This window comes from Daphnia pulicaria, chromosome 7 (assembly GCF_021234035.1).
Source record: "Daphnia pulicaria isolate SC F1-1A chromosome 7, SC_F0-13Bv2, whole genome shotgun sequence".
NCBI classification, from domain to species: Eukaryota; Metazoa; Arthropoda; class Branchiopoda; order Diplostraca; family Daphniidae; genus Daphnia; species Daphnia pulicaria.
This window is the reverse complement of record NC_060919.1, coordinates 14,040,650-14,061,961: the sequence shown is the minus strand read 5'-3', so window position 1 is coordinate 14,061,961 and position 21,312 is coordinate 14,040,650. Positions and strand designations below refer to the sequence as shown.

At 45.1% G+C, this 21,312-nt stretch overlaps 3 protein-coding genes across 4 annotated transcripts; 2 read left to right on the top strand and 1 right to left on the bottom strand.

Moving 5' to 3' along the window:
• The first annotated feature begins 1,382 nt into the window (after window positions 1-1,382).
• Window positions 1,383-3,048, top strand: LOC124350720 (dihydropteridine reductase-like). Its single transcript, XM_046801540.1, has 7 exons — window positions 1,383-1,417; window positions 1,584-1,816; window positions 1,880-1,932; window positions 2,019-2,102; window positions 2,164-2,401; window positions 2,468-2,669; window positions 2,741-3,048. The coding sequence occupies exons 1-7, from the start codon at window positions 1,398-1,400 to the stop codon at window positions 2,838-2,840; spliced, it is 930 nt and encodes a 309-aa protein (XP_046657496.1). The 5' UTR covers window positions 1,383-1,397; the 3' UTR covers window positions 2,841-3,048.
• A 559-nt stretch (window positions 3,049-3,607) lies between these two features.
• On the top strand, window positions 3,608-12,393 carry LOC124350525 (dedicator of cytokinesis protein 1-like). Of its 2 annotated transcripts, XM_046801251.1 has the most exons (9): window positions 3,608-4,003; window positions 4,250-6,393; window positions 6,461-6,840; window positions 6,921-7,095; window positions 7,344-7,484; window positions 7,716-8,170; window positions 8,237-8,552; window positions 8,881-11,062; window positions 11,306-12,393. In XM_046801251.1, the coding sequence occupies exons 1-9, from the start codon at window positions 3,958-3,960 to the stop codon at window positions 11,749-11,751; spliced, it is 6,285 nt and encodes a 2,094-aa protein (XP_046657207.1). In that variant the 5' UTR covers window positions 3,608-3,957; the 3' UTR covers window positions 11,752-12,393. The 2 variants fall into 2 exon arrangements, with proteins under 2 accessions (XP_046657207.1, XP_046657208.1); XM_046801252.1 differs by lacking the exon at window positions 7,344-7,484 and having other exon boundaries at window positions 3,611-4,003.
• A 1,653-nt stretch (window positions 12,394-14,046) lies between these two features.
• LOC124350591 (dopamine receptor 2-like) lies at window positions 14,047-20,386 on the bottom strand. The gene is made up of 6 exons (XM_046801365.1): window positions 19,894-20,386; window positions 19,728-19,809; window positions 18,053-18,885; window positions 17,743-17,934; window positions 14,942-15,035; window positions 14,047-14,351 (listed from the first exon to the last, which is right to left on the bottom strand). Exons 1-6 carry the CDS (start codon window positions 20,244-20,246, stop codon window positions 14,163-14,165), a joined length of 1,743 nt encoding a protein of 580 aa, XP_046657321.1. The 5' UTR covers window positions 20,247-20,386; the 3' UTR covers window positions 14,047-14,162.
• Between the last annotated feature and the right edge of the window lie 926 nt (window positions 20,387-21,312).

Genomic DNA, 21,312 nt, shown 5'->3' with positions numbered 1-21,312 from the left:
ATGTAAATTGTTGTGATTTCATCATTCGAAAAACAAACTCATCTTCTTTATTTTTCGATCAATCCGATAATCGACTGATTGTTTAATTATTATTTTCTCAAATCATCTTTCAATGTGTGAATTCTAAATTCTTATATTACAGTCCTCCAAATCTCTTCCAAAAAATACAAAATTGTTACTCGCATATATTTTAAAAGAAACAAAATCCTCCTTATCCTTCCAGTATAATTAATCGCTTGGTTGATCTAATCGTTTTAATTAAAATCTCGGCAGATCTCGTCACGGGAGAAGAAGCACAAAAAAAGTGGAAAAGCAGAGAGACAGCACACCCAGCAACTTTGTGAAATATTATTCAATAAGAAAATGTCTCACGGATGGCTGGTTTGTTGTGTAACTTAAACCCAAGGATCCAGCCAACCGGAAATTCAACTGCTGCCTATCCCTTTATAGACTCGATTCAATTTCCGTTTTCGTCGTGAGTCTGGCGTCTCTTCTTTGACGTGATTTTCTTTCTCAACAAGTTTCGCAAACCTTTAAAAACATTTTCAAACAGTTGTCTATGAATAACGCAGTTGCTAACGTGTGTGGGTAGCTCCCTTTCATTGAAGGCCTCTCAACGTCCGCACACATTCCTCTTCTGTCTGTGTGTACCGTTAGAGTCCCGGCAACTCACGGCCGGGGCACCGAGGTATCGATCAAGCGTCTCAAGGCACTTTTTATGGGCGAAATAGGAACCCTCTACTACTTGTATACGTGCTCGACATTCAGCCGATTTCCCAGCAGACTTTCCTTTTTTCGTTTGTGTTTTATTTCCGTCACATGAAATAAAAAACTAGGTGGGAAGGAAACAAAAAGTTACTCCCGGCTATTTGACGCTAGCGAAAAGTGTTGAGACTTTGGGTGTGGGAGCCGGTGGGGAATGCAATTCTTTGCTAAAACAATAAAGCGCATATTTTTATGTCATCCGAGCGAGGGGGAAAAAATGGTTAAGAAAAGTTGATACTCTTATATTATTATAACGACAGTTGCGCGCCGAGATAGCTATTTTGTGTGTGTCATCCCTGGGGGTATTTACACGCTCGACATTTCACCGGTGCAGTGCAGATATGCTATAGGCCTATACAGCTGCAACTGCGTTGAATTTATGAAAGTGAAAGCTGTATACTTATATATATTTTTGTACTTGTTGTCATGGCGATTTTCAACAGGTGCAACGCTGCATGGAAAGAAACTGATCGGTTTAATGTGTGTGGGAAAAATAACAGCAGGCGAATTTTTCTAAAGGTCAACAGAGACACCAGGCGGAGTAAATAATAAACTTGAGAATAATAATTTCACTTGACTGATTTTCATTCGTTGGGGTAGTCTGAAAAAAGCACGAGCAATTTCCTCACGAAATGTCTAGAACTAGAAAAAGGTACTTTGATCATTTGATATGCAAATGCGAGTTGTTGGAAGCTTTAAAGAATATTAAATATTTTAGCTCTAGAAGGAGACAAAGTTTTAAAGTTTTTCTGCTCAATTATTCCTTGTCTGTTTTCTTATTTTAAAGCAAAATAAAAAGATTTTATGTTATGCCCCAGAGCCATGGCAACGTCCAATGCCGCCAAAGAGGAAACGTCGAATGGCCGTCGGCTGCTACAGACCCATAATAATAACCCTTGGTGGCTCCTCGCAAGGAATTTATTTTGTCTCTTTCTTCTGAGTTTAGTAACAACGGTTGCACTGGTCAAATTCTTTGCCTCCGTTCAACATCAACCAGCGTCCAACACAAACGCCATGTCGTCAAGCGCATCAAAAATCATAGTTTACGGAGGTACAGTATCACTACACATATGCCGGGTGTGTTTTTATTAAATCAAATCAATTAATCGCATAGGTCGTGGAGCCCTTGGAAGTGCCATTATCAAGCACTTTAAAGCCAAGAACTATGTAAGTGTGCCTTGAATTAAAAATGACTCGGCAGACTGTTAAATTCACACCTGAACATTTTCCCTTTTTGTACCGTGTGTGTGCAGTGGGTTGGAAGTATTGATCTGGCAAATAACGATGAAGCAGATGCCAACATCCTGGTGGCTCCTGACTCTTCCTGGACTGAGCAGGTATACGGTGTCATACTTTATGATTAGCTTGGCCTCATTCTTTTAATTTCTTGATTTGTAGGAGAAAGCTGTTTTGGAGGATGTGGCCAAAGTGCTCGATGGTCAATCCCTTGATGCCATTTTATGTGTGGCTGGCGGGTGGGCAGGAGGCAATGCTGCACATGCTGATTTTGTCAAAAATGCAGACCTCATGTGGAAGCAGAGTGTCTGGTCCTCTGTCCTCGCTTCAGCCATTGCCTCAAAGCACTTAAAGGAAGGTGGACTGCTAACCCTAACTGGGGCTAAACCAGCTTTGGAAGGTGTGAATATTCATGTCTCATAAATATTTGCCGAGCAGAGTTCATTAAAATTGGAAATATTTAAAGGCACTCCCGGCATGATTGGATATGGAATGGCTAAAGCAGCTGTGCACCAGCTTACAAAGTCCTTGGCTGCAGGGGATGGTGGTCTACCCAAAGACTCTTCTGTTCTGACCATCCTCCCAGTCACCTTGGACACGCCAATGAACCGTAAATGGATGCCTAAAGCTGATCATTCCACATGGACTCCTCTTGAATATGTTTCAGAGTAAATTAGCATTAAATTTTCATTATGTTTTTTTTTTTAATACTTACGCCATTGTTTTTTAAACTGCGCAGGATGATGGAGAAATGGGCGAACAAAGAGGATAGGCCTGCAAGTGGCAGCCTAGTTCAACTACTTACCGAGACTGGCGTAACTAAATTGGTGTGTGCTTAAATTCCATTTAGGGCCCGATGACAAGCAGCTACCAAACTTATTCATTCTATCTAATCTTGCCAAAAAGATATTACTGCATGTGAGTTAATGTGATGCTTGCGTAGTTTTGATTTATCGTGGTGTTTAATGGGGTCTTCTAATTAATGTTGTCTACATATCTACATTTTAATGATGTTTGTTATGGAATAAAAATCACTCAAACGCTCAAGATTTTCCTTTTTTTTTTTTAGTTTGTGTACTGAATTAGTGACCCATTCATGCCAAAATCATTAAGATTGATGAAGACACGTAGCCTCATTCATAACGCTATACTGATGTCTTAATTTTCCAAAATTTGTGATTGAGGACTAGAAACTAGATTCAAGACAAAAGCAAAACTGGGCCATAATTTTCCGCTTTATCGCCCTATGGGTTTTTCTTTTTGGTTATGTGATGAGATAAAGCACAGCTGCTTTGCTGACAGCCTGACATGAACATTTCAGAGTACGTATATAATGCTCTATGGCTAGCCTTCAAACGACGAAAAACGAAATGGTTCTAATTGCGGTTAATTTAAAGCCTGCTGCCACTGTTGCTGCGGTTTTTTTCTTTCTTTCTTTTCAATTTCGCCAGATTGAAGGGAAACGGGAAACGACTCGGAACGGAAACCTAATTTCCGCTCTTTTTTATAAATAACAGTTTGTTACTGAATTTCAAACAGTATTCTTCTCGCTATCTCATTGGGGTTTTTTCTCTGTTTCTTTTCTGAATTTGACAGATTCACTCGTGTCGTGAATAGTGCGTGCAGTTGCTTTAAAAAAAAAATTTAATTTATTTAATTGGCTAAAATTTATATCCTGGTGAGAAGAGGGTTCGTGTGAGTTTCGTTGGCGCCACAAAAAAAGCAACGCGTTGTTTTGCGGGGGAGCGACTCGCGTATCATCGTCTGCTGCTGTCACCACCACCACAATAATCGACAGACTGTGGAGAAACCAACACAGCAATATGATCCGCTTGAAGTCTTTTTCCGTTTCTTTACTACTACTACTGTGTTGACGACGCTGAGAAAGTTGAGATTGTGCTAGCAACTATTTATTTAACAAAAGTCAGTCGTCGGTTTTCGCGTGAGCTTTGAAGGATGACGCAGTGGATTCCAACTCCAGAGAAGGATCGCTTGGGTGTTGGTCAGTTGACACATACTTTTTTTTTGTCTTTACTACTTTTACTTTTTATCTTATCTCCTTAGCCTCTAACCGTTGATGCCCTGCATTATCTCTTGGTGTCAATCCGTTGCTTTATTGAATGACTTTTGGCAAAACTTTACAACTCGGCTAGACTTATCTAAATATAGTTTGCCTAGCAACTGGTGTCTGCGGTCTCAAGGTTTCGCTGACCTAATTGTACTTCATTTGTATTTTGTTTGATTCCAGTGACTTACAATGTGCAGCACGATGGAGAGTACTGCCTCAAACTCGAAGTGGGTGATACAGTTCACAATTTGTGCCAGGAGGAGTTCTGGTACTTTGGCTACAGTGTCAGAAATCGAGCTCTCAAAGGAATTTACCCCAAGAGCTTCATCCACATCCAGCCGTCCTTCATTGAGAAGACTGCCATAGGAGAGCAAGTGACAGCCTGTCAGTCACCCGTCGTTCAGGAAGTGACATCCGTTCTACGAGAATGGGGTCAAATCGGCCAGGAACTTTATCGAACTCACGATCACAAATGGCGTGCAGTCTATTTACTAATGAGAGACCTCATGTCCAACCGAAGCAAAATGCTCACCGGGACGTTGACGCTGGACGAACTGCGCGAGCTCACGCACGCCCTGACATCGCAAATCGATTTTGGCAACAATTTGCTCGGCCTCGACATGGTGGTGCGTGACGAGTTGGGGAGCATTCTCAATCCAGACTCGGCCTCTGTCGTCCAACTCTACAGACATCACGAACAGGCCTCGCAGCGAATCAAGAAAGCCGTGGCCTCCAGTAACAACATGAACGGCATTACCAACACCATCGGAATGGGGCCGATGAACCCGACCAAAATCAAACTGGCCAATCGTCACTCGCACATGTTTTTCGTCGCCGTTCGCAATTTCGTTTGCCGAATCGGTGAAGATACGGAACTGCTACTCTGCCTTTACGACGCCAAGGAATGGAAGCCGTTGACGGAGAACTACGTCCTCCGCTGGAGTCGAATGGGACTCTCGATGGATCTGGATTTACTCGGCAACATGCGAGTCCTTTACACAGACCTGGGAAGTCGAGATTTAGCCCGCGAGCGCGTCTTCCTTATCTGCTACGTGATCCGGGTGGGGAATATGGACATCCGGCCGGAAGATCCTCGACGGCAGACGACAGCAATGGGATCAACGGCCGGTGGATCTTCACGGCGGACAATCAGCGGGGCTTTGGCTAACAACTCTCCTCCTCCCGAATTCCTTCGCCGGCCCTGCGGCGTCGCCTACATGGACGTGACAGATTACCTCAGTGGTCGACAGGAGACGGACGAAGAGAAGCAGCATTTCGTGCCTTTCATTTCCTGCAGCGAACGGGACTCGCTGGACGTAACTCTGCGGCGATTGATCGTCTCGGGCCGTGAGATCAGCCACAAGGAGCACAAAAATCAAGGACTGTGGGTCAGCCTGCGTCTCCTACACGGCGATATGAAACAGGTCAGCGAGGAGCATCCCGCCCTGGTCCAGGTGGCCCAGGTGGCCGTCAGCCGCAAATTAGGTTTCCCCGAAATCATCCTGCCCGGTGACGTCCGTCACGATCTTTACCTGACCTTGTCGTCGGGTGAATTCAGTCGAGGAGCCAAATCGGCCGATAAAAACGTCGAAGTGACGGTCCGCGTCTGCAACGAGAAGGGCGTACCTATTCCAGGAGTGATGCACCTGGGCAGCGGAGTGACGGCCCAGGATGAATACCGTAGCGTCGTCTACTATCACGAAGATAAGCCGCGCTGGAGTGAAACGTTCAAGATCGCCATTCCCATCGACGAGTTCTACAGGAGTCACCTGAAATTCACGTTCAAACATCGGTCCAGCAACGAGGCCAAAGACCGGACGGAGAAGCCGTTCGCTTTGTCTTATGTTAAACTGATGCAGGACAACGGGACGACGCTGATGGACACCCAACATGAACTGCTAGTCTACAAAGTGGATCACCGTAAACTGGACGAGAATGAAACGGCCTATTTGGGACTTCCGTCCACCCGGGCCGAATTGGTGGAACACGGGTCCTCCAAGCCGTCGGCTCCTGGCCTGACGGTCAACTCCAAAGACTCGCTGCTCATCGGCACCTGCCTCTGTTCGACTAAATTGACACAAAACGTCGAACTCCTGGGATTGCTCAAATATCACTCGTCCCAGTCGCAGCAGTTGCCGGCCATCCTGAGTGCCTTGATGAAGGTCGACGGCGAAGAGGTGGTCAAGTTTCTCCAGGACGTCCTCGACGCTTTGTTCAACATTCTGATGCTCAATTCCGATTCAAACATCTTTGATCACTCCGTTTTTGATTGTCTAGTCTTCATTATCGGTCTGGTGACGGACCGAAAATACGAACATTTTAAGGTATAATTTGAATTAATTTAAGGTTCCTATTTTTGACTAATTGAATGACGATTTTCATTTCACACAGCCGGTGCTCGATGTGTACATCAAAGACAATTTCAGCGCCACTTTGGCCTATAAGAAGCTGCTGGTCGTGTTGAACGATTGCGTCCAGTCGACTGTGATGACTAAATTGCAAGGCGACGATCTGCTGCGGGTGATGAAAGCCCTTCAGTACCTGTTCAAGTTTGTGGTGCGATCCCGTCAGCTATTTGTCAACCTGTACGGCGACGTGGAAGAAGGTGCCGACTCGGATTTCGAGAGCCTCCTTCTCAATTTGTTTGCCAGCATGTCGGATTTTATGAGACGCAGCGACGGATTGGTACTACTAGCCCAAGGGGCATGTCTCAAGTACATTCCCTGCGCCATTCCCGATCTTTTACTGGTCATTGACGATCAGCAGCTGAGGTTTGTCAACGACTTAACAACATTTTATTTTTACGGATTTCCATCAATGCTCGAAATTTTCGGTCTATTTTTGATTTTAGTACGTCATTGGCTGATATTGTTACGAGCGTTCCAGCCGGCCGGCTCAACAATCAGAAGATGATGACGCTCAACGATATAGTGCACAGCCAACTGTTTCTGAAACCTGAATGCCGTGCTATTATCCTACCGGTGGTAGTCAAGCGCGTCAAAGAGTTGCTCACTGGTCCGCAGGAGGTACGTCTACGAGTTGGCATTGATTGAATGTACACTAAAAATACTTTGGGGTTGGTACGTGTGTGTGTGGTACTACTAATAATGCACTTACGATTGCCAATCATAACTTGATTTTCTTGGTGGATGGGTTTCTTCCTCACTCTTGATCTGTCGTTTGGGTTCTTTCTGGTTCAATGTTCTTCCACAGCTGTCCTCAACAGACTTAATTGGCACCTAACCTAACCGACAAACTAACTAAAAACTAACAGGGTGGATGGGGAGGCTATAAAGTGGAACTGCGCCACATCGAGAGGTCCAAGAGCAAAGCGGCTCGGCTCCTGGGCGAACAAGTCGATCAGAACGCATTGTCTCAAAAAGCCGCCGTCGCCGGGGAGACGAGGGCCCAAGAGGTATAATGATGTCGTGGCATGCGCAAAAACTTTTTCATTGGCCAACTCAAAATCCGGCTGTGACTTTTTAATTTTATTTCATTTCTTGGCTTCTTTTGTTTTGCCTTTGGCTTTTTTGTTCTCTGCTTTTTTTTAATTTATTCGGTTCTGCATGGAGAAATCCTTTTTTGAAAGAAAAGATTAAAATTGATAATTGCTTTAATCGATAATTTGTGTATTGATTGGTGGCAGGTTGAGATGAGCGTGACTGTTATGTGCGACGTGATGCAAATTCTCTACCGGAAGGATGTCGGTGCGACCCATAACGACGTTGCCGAAGTGATGGCCAACGGATTGCGGACCATCATTCAGACCATCATCTCAATCGACCGTGAAGATCCGTTTGTCGGTCCTCTGGTCTCGGTCATGCTGTCCATCTTCCGTCAAATGACCCCGCATCATTATCGCAATTATTTGGGACACTTTGCCACACGCTCCGATCTGTTGGATTTCCTCATCGAGATTCTCATGGTCTTCAAGGATCTCGTGGCCAAACACGTCTACGCTCCTGATTGGGCGCAAATGATTCTCCTGCAGAATTCCATCGTCCTGAAAGCTTTGCGCTTTTTCTCCCACACCATCCGGGATCGATTCTCCAATCCCTACGAGGGCCAGCTCTGGAATAATTATTTCTTCTGCGCCATTACGTAATAATTCCATTACATAAAACAATTCCAGTAATATTTAAAAAAATATGTTTATCACTTACGCAGGTACGTGTGTCAGCCAGCCCTTCAACTGGAATCGTTCACCCAAACGAAACGGCGTCAAGTGCTGGCCAGGTACCGGGACATGCGACGCGAGATGGGCTTCGAAATTCGAACAATGTGGTTCAACCTCGGCCAGCACAAGATCAATTTCGTTCCGGCCATGGTGGGCCAGTTCCTGGAAATGACGTTGCTACCCGAGACGGAATTGCGCAGAGCGACGATCCCCATCTTTTTCGACATGATGCAATGCGAATTCTACTCGCCTCGACTCCAGGGTGAAGCTTACAGTGACACCAAGCGCGACTCGTCTCACATCAAAGTAATTATGAGTTGATGACGTTGGAAATTTTAGCGAACGCCCCCTAATCCTTTCATTTAAAATGGCCAACTTTGTACTCAATTCAAGCGAAAAGTTTTCCAACAGATCAAAGGATTTCGGGATCATAAACATTTTCCGGCCGAACCCTTTAGTTTTGGGCAATAGGATCAACGCCAACTTTGTACTTTTAAAGTTCATAATTGAAATGTCCTTTTTGATTATTCATGATTTTAACTTGAATCCTATTTGTGCCCTTTAGCTTGTGAACGACAAAGTCTTTTTTCGCTGATACATTTTCGTTCCTAATTGAATTGCATCCTCTTTGCAGGGCAACTTTCAAGAAGTTGAAAATAAATTGATCACCCAACTGGACGTCCTGGTGGAGGGCGGAAGGGGAGACGAGCACTACAAGGATCTCTTCCAGTCGCTGATGACGGAACTGTGCGAGAAACACTCTACAATGCGCGACCAGGGCCTGAAACTTGTCCGCACAGTCACCCGGTTGATGGAGCGGCTCCTCGAGTACCGATCCATCATCACGGATGAGAACCGCGAGAACCGGATGAGCTGCACCGTCAACTTGTTGAATTTCTACCAAGAGATCAGCCGCAAGGAGATGTACATCCGCTATCTCAACAAGTTGTGCGACTTGCACTTGGAATGCGACAACTTCACAGAGGCCGCCTACACGCTCCAGCTTCACGCCCAGCTGTTGCGCTGGAGTGACGAGCCTCTGCCGACGCTCCTTCTCACCTCCAGGCATCCGCACATAACGTCGCACCGCCAGCTGAAGGAAGCCCTCTACCTGGACAGTATCGATCTCTTTGACCGCGGTAAAATGTGGGAATGTGCCCTGTCGCTCTGCAAGGAGCTGGCCCGTCAGTACGAAGAAGAAACGTTCGATTACGGACGTCTGGGCGCCTTGCTCAACCGGATGGCCACCCTCTATGATCACATTATCCATCAAGTGCGTCACGAACCCGAATATTTCCGAGTGGCCTTCTACGGTCGCGGATTTCCGGCTTTCCTTCAAAACAAAATTTTCGTCTTCCGGGGTAAAGAATACGAAAGGCTGAGCGAATTCTCCAACCGGATCATGCTGCAATTCCCCAACGCCGAGACGATGAACCGGCTGACTCCGCCCGACCAGGAGATTATGGATTCACCGCAGCAGTACTTGCAGATGAACAAAGTCGATCCGATGCTCAGCGCCGAGGATCAGGAGCGGTTCGCCAGCAAACCCGTCAGCGAGCAGATTTTGCGCTTCTACCGGGTCAACCGCGTCCAGCGTTTCAGCTTCTCGCGGCCGTTCCATCGCGGCCAGCGCGACTCGGACAACGCCTTCTCGACCACTTGGCTGGAGCGGACCATTTTGACGACGTCCCACCAATTGCCGGGCATCCTCCGGTGGTTCCCGGTGGTCGAGTCTCACGTCTTTGAGCTGAATCCCATCCAGTTCGCCATCGAGACGATGGAGAAGAGCAATAAATCGCTGACGGAATTGATCCTGTCGCACCGATCCGATCCCAAACTCACCCTGCATCCGCTGACGATGAAGCTCCAGGGCATCGTCGACGCTGCCGTCAACGGCGGCATCAGCAACTACGAGAAGGCCTTTTTCACAGATCGCTATCTTCTGGAACACCCGGAAGATGCCGATTCCGTGTCGGAGCTGCAGGAGCTGTTTGCTCTGCAGATCCCGCTGGTGGAAGCGGCTCTGGTCGTCCATCGATCGCGAGTCAACCAGGCCTTGCAGCCACTCCAGCAGCGGATAGAAGAGTGCTTCCAGGAGATGCGGGTTCATATTGAGAGCAAATATGGCAGACGGGATGTGGACCCGCAACTGGAGCGTCAAATGGAGCAGCTGACTCGGAATCAGCGGCAATCGACACACAGTTCCGGTGGCGGCGGAGGCTTGGGAGTGGGTGCTTACTCTCTTTACAACCGGCTGAGTACCAACAGCACAGGAGATGCCAGTCATCCGGATTCGGTCCATCATCATCTCTCCTCTCCGGCGAATTTGACTTCCAGTGTGAACATTGCGGCGTCTCGATTGTCATCCGTCACGCTCCAATCGTCCGGCGGCTCAAGTGGAGGATCGTTACATAATCCATCGATAACCAGGCACCAATCCAGCTTGTTTTCTCGCACTTCCTCTCAAGCCGTTCTGTCGTCGCTGAGTTTTTCACTGCCCAGCAGCAGTTCCTCTTCAGCCAATCCATCGTCATCCGGCAGTAGTATCTCTCCCGTCAAGATGCTCACGACTGGCCATCGATTCCGTTCCAACAAATCCGGCACCGACAAGAAATTGCGAGACAAGGAGAATAAACAGCATCGAGATTCGTTCCGCCGGCTGAGTTCCAGTTCGATTGGTGGCCGTGGATCGCATTTCCCCAGCTTGTCGCTGGCCGGATTCGGATTAGGGGGAAGCAGTAATTCGGTCCCGTCAAGCCCTGCCGTAGTGGTGAATTCTTCCGGCAACAGCAACAGCGGTAGCACCAGTGCTCTGGGTGAGTTTATCGAGTTTGAACCGTCGAATCGATCCCGATTTTCTCGGCGGACACATTGGCAATTACGTCGCATCCTGGGACGTCCCCCTAAACCTTGAACTCCGGTCTCCCGATCGATCGGATGTGTGTCCGTTGCCCTTCCTCCCGTCACCTTTTGATCCATCCAATTATTCTCTACTCCTTTCCTGTTTCGAGTGTTCACATGTTTCCCGTCTGAATGTTGTTTTTTCCTTTTGCTTATAGGTTCCAGTGCTCATTCGCTGGATGCCTCGTCGTCGTCTGAAACGGTGGGCCAACTAGCCTTGTCGGAATCGACGTCTTCGCCGACGGTTGTCATCGAATTGACGCAACAATTGACGGCCAAACGGCCACTCAGGTCCGAGGCCAGACGATCGTCGACCGTCAACCGACCGTCGTATAACGGCGATGGTCTCGGTGGCGTTTGCTCCTCGCCGTCGCAGAATAGTGTCGCATCGACGCTGAGTTCATCGTCCGGCGAAGACCTTCCGCCACCTCTTCCGGCTAAACAGGGGTGCTCTACTAGCGTCGGCGGTTGTGGCGATGCACCTCCAGAGAAGCCGCCGTTACCCGTCGTCAATTTGTCGGAGATCAAAGAGGTTGGTGGAGAAAATGGAGGAGCTCCACCCCCTCCACCCAAGAAACCGGCACGCCCATTACCTCCCATCTAGTTAAAAAAAACATCCCCTCCACATTCAACAGCAAAAAAGTTAGTGCAAACACTCGTAACACTTGACGCTAAAAAAAACCACCACCACCACACTATGTTTGTGGTTCTTTTCTTTTTATTCTTTTACAGAAATTCATTTTTTTTAAACACTCTCCTTTTACAAATTGCTCCAACCTCAAGTGACCTTTGACTCTGAGATCTTTTGATTTAAACATATAATCATGATTTCTCAAATCTTTTTCCTTTTTTTAATTATCCTCTCCTTATTCTTTTGTTTGTTTGTTTATTGAGCGAGTCACCAGTTTTTTTTTAATCTTCGTGTCTTATTCTCGTTCTTGTTTGTGTGCCCTCTTTGACTGCAAAAACCTCAACCACACTTATTTCCCCCCTCCCGCTTTTTAGGGAAAAAATATTTCTTTTCCAATTTGTTTCTCCTATTGTCGTCGTCGTTTTTATTTTTTATCTCGGAGCAATCGGCCCTTTTCCAACAACACAAATAATGGAGCACATGTACAACTAGTCGTGAATAATGATGAAAATGAAGCACATGAAAAAGAAAAAAAACATTGTGGTTGATCAAATACGATGTGCCTTGATAAAAAGAAATAATACAAAATAACCAGACTCGTTAGTGAAACGTCAATTTTGTACTACCCGCCTTTTTTTTTTAAATCTTTTTGGCGCTTTTTTATTATTTAGAAATCAAATATTTGCGAATGTTTGGCAATGTCGGCAGAAAAATGGAACCCATTTCCTTTGAAGTTTCAAACGTGTGAAAAACATATCCAGACTTGCAGTTTTGAATTGTTTAACTGAGTCGGTGATTTGATTAAAAATTACGTTTACTACTTTTGTTTGACTGTGTGTTGGACATGAAAGACAGTTTTATTCTATTATAGTGAATCGCCAATATACGCCCTTGTTCATTAGCCAACAACTCTTTTGTACCTAGTACGTTGACTTGACATGCTGAGCACATTGAGAGGCTGTAAGGCTACAATACTACATCAGTTCATTTTCTAGACCCCCAAGTTTCTGCATGTGTGAGCATTCCCTTTGTGTGGAAACATGTAATTGTTAGCAAAGGGTTTGTCAAGCATAAAAACCTTGACGCTGACTTTTTGTCTGGATCTGCAACTTTTCTGGGAGATGCACACCGACTCTGAACATCACCACTTCTTTATGCAGCCTGCATCTTCCCTTTCTGAGATGAGTGTCATCATTTTCAGCCACGGCAAAGAAAATCCCACCAGCCTACCATCACCATTGACATGTTGGACAGAAGCTTTGTCAACTTGTTCCCATTGCAGATGACTATACGATCCACCAAGCCAATCTTGAGAGCCAAGTTTTCCTATGAGAGATGAGCCTCCCCCGTGAAAGGATCTTCTGCATGAATATGTGAAGGTAAGTCAGCAAAACAACTTTGCCTCATTAGTAGCCTGTGTGCAACTTTGCCTTCGTAGTCGACTAAGTCTTTGAAACTCGAGTTCAGGAAGTCTGATTATAACTAAAAGTCTCCTGTGATTCCCACCTCTTAAAATTGCGCTTTGATTACGATTACGTAATTCCACCGAATTCCCCAAAAGTTTTTAATCGTTGCCTTAAACCGAACATAACTTTGAACAAAGACTTAGTGATCAACCCCCAGGTTTTCTCACTTTGTATTTTTCGGCCTAACGTTTTCATCAAATTGATGACATTCTTTTCCTTGACGTTAACATCGAATATTCGATTTGCATGGGGGATACCGAGAAATACTATTATGTATAATCCCTCTCTACCATTTTTTACTTTTGAGCTCTTTTATGGGTCTTGATGGGCTGCTGGTTCCATCAGCCTGTGTATATCCCTTTGGCAAAGACGGAAATCCCCACATGAGAGATCGAAAGAATGAGATCGGTTGCAGTTTTCCATTGTCGAGCACAAAGATTATCACGAATGTCGAGAGGAAATCCCGCAAAGAAACAAAGCGCTATCGATCCTTGTATACAATGTGTACACGGCTGCAGTTTTTTGCCAGGATGCTCAATGGCGAAAGGAGCCAAGTCATTTGATTGCTCCTTCTTTTTTCCTGCACGATCGAACGCCCGTGTGTGACCTTTTGTTTGACACGAAACAAGTCCCGTTCTCCATTCTTTATCCCAAGTTATCGATCCCTTATTACATTAAGGAGCGAACCCCAGTAGACATTGTATTTCTCTCTGCCTGGTGACAGGTACATTATATTTACACACAGAGACACACATGCAATTGTCATTTGTTTCAGTTACTTTTTATTTTTTTACGAAACGAATCGTTTCCCTGGAGGTAAAATAACATTAAACATTCAATCATGCGGAGGACATGGCGGGAGGGAATCGAATGACACAATATTTATAAGATAGGATGGGGGGATGTTGGAAGGCGTAATCACATGGGAAAAGAAGTCGAGTGATGACACAGAGATGCAAAAGTGGGGCTGTCCGTCAATGGACTCAGTTGGGAGCCACTGGTCGTGGCCAGCACGATACTGGCGTGGGAGTGCGGCCGGCTGCTGGCCACCGTCGACATGGAGGAAATCGTGGCCGTTGTCGCCGATCCTCCGAGATTGTGGTGATGCTGCAACCAACAAATAATCCCTTATAGCGACCGTCCTTTTTCCCCGTATTAGCAATAACAACCGTCTAAGCAATAATAGATCTCGGCAGCGTCATCTGTCATGTCTATCCGTCCCCTACAAATGCTGGCCGTGATGGATCTTTTATCTAATTCGACATGTTTTGGTCCCTTGCAAGGAAAAGTTTGGTCTCGTTCACTACAACGTGATCTCACAACCAAACTTTTTTTCTTGGTTATTTCCGGTTATTTCCGTTTACTTGACTTCCGGTTATGCCCGCGGGGGAGGTGCGGAGTAGTTTTACTGGAACCCAAACATCATTTTTGCCGATCGATGTTGGTGTAATATGTGTTGCCTACGTCAATGTCTAAGTCAAGTCAAAGATATTCTCGTACGTGACTGATTCTTCCCTATTTTTGTTTTTTAATATTACGAGAAATGAGAAACTATCCGACGATTGTTGTTTGAGAGCATAGAGTAACATGAATGCAACTTGAGAATAGGAATCAATACGCCCGTAGATACTAGGATATATATCTTATATGGATTTCTTAGCGTATATACATAATTGCGTCTATATCGCGTAACTCACGTTTAGGGCGTTGTTGCTCCCGCTCTTGGCGCTGTGCCTCTTCCAGCGATGAAACAGACGTGGGCAGCATCCGCACAGGATTCTAGCGAAAGCCCTGTTGAATAATTGATACATGTCGAAATACATCACATTTCTTGCCACGATAATTAACGAATAAATTCCTCTTGAATTGAGAACGGGAAAATATTTTCTTCTTTTTTGCTTCCGGCGGAATCCGGAATCGAAAAAATTATTTTTCATTATGTAGTACACGGCTTCTTGTTACTGGAATAATAACAACTCTCATTTCTTTTCCTCAATTTATGGGGAATCTTTTGTGTCCCGATGACTTGGTGGATATCTCACGTTCTCTTCATTTCGTTGGGGCTCTCCCGTTTTATTTTTGGGCTGACGTCAGCCTTACATATTCCCTTTTATCAACGGACAAATACCCAGTGCCCCTTTGTTGTTGTTGTTGTCTTTACTCTGGTTTCAGCTCCCTGTTTGCTATGCATAGGCAAACACGACTCTCGTTCAACTTGCATGGCCGCAGGGGAGATAAGAACGAGATGCGCAACTTTCTTCTTTTGGTTTTTTTCTTTTTCTTTTCTTTTTCGTGAATCACCACCGTGTGTGTGTGTTTGCAACATTCCTCCGACAAATGCCGCTGCATGAAACCGATTTATTCTTGCCGTAGTTTCACTTGGTTCAACTCACGTATACGCCATCCACTTTATACTCTTTTTTCGTGATTTCTTCTGCGTTCGAGTAAACTAAATCGAGACAACACCCCCCACCCCAGTTGAATAGGTAACGTACTGCTGGAAGGCAACTACAACGACATTTGACAAGAGTCAAATTTGATCAAAATGTCATCCTATATTTTTTTTCCTTTCTCTTTCACGATTGAACGAACGGTCGTATCGATCCATCTCAAATCGCATTTGAACAGTATATGAGACTATTTCCTTTTTTCTGGTAGGAGAGAGGGTCGGCACGGGAGAAAGGGGGGGGAAATATGTGGTGAATCTACTAATCAGACAACTTCAGGTCGACGTATAGAGCTAGATAGCCGAGAAAAATCAATTGAAAAGAGAAAATGGAATTTTCGGCAGCGCAGCAAGTTAAAATAAGGAAGTCGAGAAAGAAGAAGAAAAAGAAGAAGAGATGGAAAAGCTTGTTTATCGACGTGCTGTGTGCTCCTGACTTCGTCAGTCAAAGACCCGGTCTGTTCCTTATTCTTTTTTTTACATTTTGTTGGCGTCTGTTATGTTTTTCTGACGTATATATTGTAGCACAGTCACCTAATCAGACGAATCTCTTGGGTTCTAGCACACATTTTGGCTTATTTTTTTAAAAAAAGGGGGAGGGAGAGAGCGGGAAAGTAAAATTTTTTTTTTTAAAGAAGAGAATCAATAAACTGAACTTGGAGAGAAAACCTTGCTCCGCTTCTTGATTATCTTTGGCCCCCCTCAGAATAAAAAAGGCGATATACATCGTCTGGGATGGTAAGAGCTGCTGCTGCTGATTGAAATATAGATATCAACGCCGGTCCTAGATTCCTATTTCCTCTGCATCCAGCCGAAGAAGCTATTTCCCGGTGAGATTGGATAAAAAATGAATTTCTTCTTCTTCTTTTTTTCGCGGGAAATTTGAAATTCGTTCATTTTTTTAAATCTTGTCTCTTTTACTATTTATCAATCCCCAAGAGCTACGTGTGCTATCGGCTTAACTAATTGACAATCGACCAACATCGCTGCAATCTCTCAGCCATTACTGAAATTGGAACTGCTGGGAAATCGGCTTTTTTATTCTTTTAAGGAAAAGGTAATGAATTCAAATACCTCGGCTCGAACCTTATATCGGCCAATTTATCTGGAATTCCTTCTCTATTCGTTTTAATTTCTCTATACTCCCGTCTCTTATATTCGATCGGTTAACGAGAGGAATGGAGGATGAAAGAAGGGGGGGGGGGAGGGCGGGTTGATTGATCAACACTGGCTATAAGAATTAGTTATCACGCATCACCATCTCCCTCCAAGACAAGAAGAAGGAGTCGGGAGTAGATGGGTGTGTCTCATCCTTCATCCGCAGTTCATCCCGGCCCGTCTAGTAACTTAGATATATATAACACGTGCCAGTCTATCCAGGGCTCTGCAGTCTATACATCAAACGATAGATCCAGCTGCCGGAGGGGAGGAGGGAAAAAAAAAAGAGAAGAATTTCTTGGCGGAAGGGTATACACACAGGACAGGACGGCTGTTGTTGGACAGACAGATTCTCGACACGCAAATCCAATCACCCGTGGAACGGACACAAGTGTCGAGTAAGTCTCTTTTCCCTCTTCTTGTTTTTTTTTTCTTTTTCTTTTCTTTATTGAGACTGGGTGCTGGATGTTAATATCCTGAAACGGAGCTGCAGGAACTCTCTCATCACTCGTCTGCTCTTGTTATCCATCATTTGATTATTTGCTGGGCGTTGGCCGCTGATGTTATATCGAGACTGACGCGCAAATGCGGATTGAGTTGAGATTCTCTTGTACATCACTGAAGATTCCACTTCATCCGCTTTCTTGATCCTTCATTATATTCCGGAATTGTAATCGCACCCCGACTCGGTGGACGTCTCTACCAGATGTCGTTTCATAATGGAATCGTCGAGATTCGAAATGCGTTTTCCTTCTTGAAATTTTGGCGCAAATTAAGCCGGAGAACTTGGAACTGCTTTTCGTTGAATTTTCATGCGCCTCGTCGTTGGAACAAAAACAGTGTGGGAGGGGGGAGAGCGGCACTGCTGTCAGAGTACAAAGAATTTTACTGTACCTTCTGAAATCGCGAGACCAGCAGGCGTAGATGACGGGGTTCATGCCCGAGTTGATCCATCCGAGCCAAGTGACGACGGTGACGACCCGTTCCGGGTTGTGGATGCACGACTGACAGAAAGCCGAGAGCAAATTCGTCACGAAGAAAGGCAACCAACACGCGATGAACACGCCCATCACGATGCCCAGCGTCCTGTTTATTGGGGTTCAATCGGGAACGAAATTTTTTGTCAATTGTCAATTTTTATTCAATCGGAAAATTATCGCAAATTGCAGCAAATGGGGAAGAAGAAATTTTAAAATTTACATACTTGGCCGCTTTGCGCTCCTTGGCGATTTTAGCCAATTTTCGACTCAAATTCATTTTGGCAATTGGCAAACGTCCCGATCCGCCGTCGCCGTCCACCGACGAGGAAACGGACAGGCCGGCAATCGTCGCCTCCGTTTGTGAATGGCGCCGATCGATTGCTGATTGTTGTCGCTGCAAAGTTGACGGTTGGGAAGCGTCGGCGATTTGCAGGACGTTGTTGCTGGTGCTGGACGTCGATGAAGGATCGATGGGCAATTGGTGACGATTGGCCGCCTGATAGGTCAAAAGGGCGGCGGCCGCAGCGCATCGCCGATTGTCGGAAGCGACTCGACCTCCGCGGTGGATGCGCAAAGTTAAAAGTTCGACCGTTTCGGCCGATCCCGACCCACCGGATCCCGACCCCGATCCTCCCCCTGTTCCTTTTCCCATTTCACCTGTCGAGGCCATGACGACCTGTTTGATGCCCAGCCGAAGGGACCGTGACTGGGCCACTGCTGCCCGGTAGATTCGGTAATAAGTGAAGACCATGACGGACAAGGGGCCGTAGAAGGAAACGGTCGAAGAGAAGACGAGGTATCCGATGTCGTCGGTGAAGACGCAATGCTCCGGCAGCGGATGGATTCGCTCGTTGATGTCGGATGTGCTGGACGACGACGAGGAGGAGGCCATCAGGTGAGTGGCGCCGTCGTGCTGGGCGAGGTCGACGGCGACGGCCCTCCACCAGGCGATGGCCGGGAAACTGATGAGACTGGAACAGACCCAAACGAGGGCGATGAAACAAGCGGCCCGTTTGGGCGTCATCCGACTCGGATAAGTGAACGGGTCCGTTATGGCCTAAAGAATAAAAGACAAAGGAAACGATTAGGAATTAAGTTGATGGAAGATTTAAACTTGATCAAACGAATTTTGAACTTTGGACGATTTTGAACTGAATTTTTAGAACTATTCGTTATTGAAAATTTTTTATGGATGGCCCAAAAGTTCAGTTTTTTACGATTTCCATTTTCTTTTAACTTTTTTCCCATTTTATTTCCGGACGGATGATTCACGTCCAGAGGAATCAGGAGAACAGATCTCATTGCCATTTGGCTCTGATGTCATTTGCATATTCGGATGGGAAATGAGTCGGGCTTGAGGAATTGCGATGTTAATTACGACGCGAATTGTCAATGAGTCGGTTAAGATTTTTCCTTCCCCATCGGAGTCGAAAGGAGGAAACTGCAGTGCGGCGGATTCCTTGACATTCTCTGATCTTCATTCCCCTCTTGTTATTATTTCCTCTCAACTTTTGGCATCGGCCTTTTCTGCGATTCTTTTTTTATTTGCCAGGAAAAATAAGAGTTGCCTTCTGTCAACTCAAAAAGTTTTTCCTGATCTTTCACCGAGTCTTTCACTTCCGACTTGAGAAATTGGGCAGGTGGGAGGATCTCATCGTTTGTAAAATAAACTTTTGGGATAGCGCAGGTTTTTTTCATAATGAGCGTTCAACTTGTGTGTACAAATATTTGAAACTTTAGGGACTCTGTGAAAAGTGTCGAGTGGAAAGTACGTCGTTATTTAGAACGTGCCAAAGGGCGACCGGATCTTTTTGTTACATAAGTTCACGTTTGACTCCCCAGTCAAGTCAAGCATAGCATTATTGAGCTGCTGCTGTTTAAATAAAATTTGTTTGTTACCCAATAACGATCCATGGAGATGACGCAGAGGTTGAGAATGGATGCGGTGCTGGCCAGGACGTCGAACGAATGCCACACATCGCTATATCAATAGAGAATTCAATCAGGAAAAAGTCAATATTTGATTAAATACTACGATTAAAATTAGACGTTTTTAATTTTATACCAGAGGTCGCGACCGAATAACCATCGCCGGTCTGATTGCATTTCGACGGCTGCGCTGAATGGCATGACGATGGATCCGACGAGACAATCGGCCACGGCCAGTGACATGATGAAATAATTGGTGACGGTGTGCAGGTAACGTTCCCTGGTCACCGCGGCGATGACCAAGGCGTTGCCCAGGACGGTGGCCAGACAAAAGGAGAACAACACCAACGCCAAAATGGGATTGCCGTCATCCCAATCTTTTTCCTCCACCAGCACCGGCCATACTGCTGTAGTATTCTCTTCTCTTGCGGTTGAATTATTGTCATCCCACTTAGTCAAATTTAATGTCACTCGGTTCACCACTTCCATGATGAGATTTTTGCCGTTGGAATTCAAATTTCCTGCTCACTCCAATCTCGGAAATTTGAATAAATTCCCACTAGCACTGTTTCCTTTTTGTTTGTGTTTTCGGGTGAGGGAACGGGACGATCCGCGTCCTACGGGTTCCGTCTGAGACTGTCGACTGTTAATATCTCGGTGAGCACTAGTTATCTTGCCGTGCGGAGCGGTTTCAGTGTCGAGTGCCCGCCCGACGCGCAATCGCTTTCGCACACATCTTTTCCCCATCTTCTTCGTCTTCCGAGTAATTAAATCTTCTCCATTTTGGCAACGGCAAAGTCGCCGTAGTGCATTTGAAATTTGATTTCGCCGAAACCTTTGAATTACGTATCGGTTTCCATGGAAAATCGAGCCCGAAAATTTACCCATTCCTACCGTAATCGCTGATTTAATTTCGTTATTTTTTTATTTAGAAACAAAACTGATTGATTTTAGTAAATGAACTAGTTTGTTTATGAAATTGTTTAACCGAGAAACTAATTTTCAGTTGGTTTTCGTGTTTTATATTTTTGATTCTAGTTGTTTGAAGTTAGACAGCAATATCAACGGGAACAGAGAGAGTAATTTTTGATATTTTCTTTTACTATTTAATGTTTGAGATCAGCGTCTAAGTCATGACCGTACTTCTTCAATTACATTCGTCGCCTTATGAAGTGGTTATCCATAGAACATTGATTCGAATACATATACATTTAGAATTGGTCGTGACCTTTTAATTAATGGAAGTTCTTCCAAAACAATAACTATGTTTTAATCTGAACAGTAGCTGATTCTCAGTTTTTATTAACACTGAGCAGTTCATGAAGTTTTTGAACCACAAGAAAAAATATTTAATTTGGTTTTGACAATCATAATTACTTGTACCATGCTCATGAACGAAATTGTGATTATTATTATTAACAGCAGGCATTTTTCTAAAATCTTAAATAATTAAACTGTTACAAGTAAAAATAAAGTTGTCACGAGAATGCCCATTTGTCTTGGCAAAAATGTTAACGACTTGTGAAGAACAAAAGAGCGCATCCTTATTTGTTTA

Coding starts and splice junctions, on each gene's coding strand:
- LOC124350720 (XM_046801540.1), top strand. CDS start 1,398: ATGTCTAGAACTAGAAAAAG. Junction 2,402..2,467: donor GGCTAAACCAGCTTTGGAAG/GTGTGAATATTC, acceptor AAATATTTAAAG/GCACTCCCGGCATGATTGGA. Junction 2,670..2,740: donor CCTCTTGAATATGTTTCAGA/GTAAATTAGCAT, acceptor TAAACTGCGCAG/GATGATGGAGAAATGGGCGA.
- LOC124350591 (XM_046801365.1), bottom strand. CDS start 20,246: ATGGAAGTGGTGAACCGAGTGACATTAAATTTGACTAAGTGGGATGAC. Junction 15,036..17,742: donor TGGTCTCGCGATTTCAGAAG/GTACAGTAAAAT, acceptor ATTATTCAACAG/GGCTTTCGCTAGAATCCTGT. Junction 14,352..14,941: donor GGAGCAACAACGCCCTAAAC/GTGAGTTACGCG, acceptor TGTTGGTTGCAG/CATCACCACAATCTCGGAGG.
- LOC124350525 (XM_046801251.1), top strand. CDS start 3,958: ATGACGCAGTGGATTCCAACTCCAGAGAAGGATCGCTTGGGTGTTG. Junction 6,394..6,460: donor GAAAATACGAACATTTTAAG/GTATAATTTGAA, acceptor CATTTCACACAG/CCGGTGCTCGATGTGTACAT. Junction 8,553..8,880: donor GCGACTCGTCTCACATCAAA/GTAATTATGAGT, acceptor TCCTCTTTGCAG/GGCAACTTTCAAGAAGTTGA.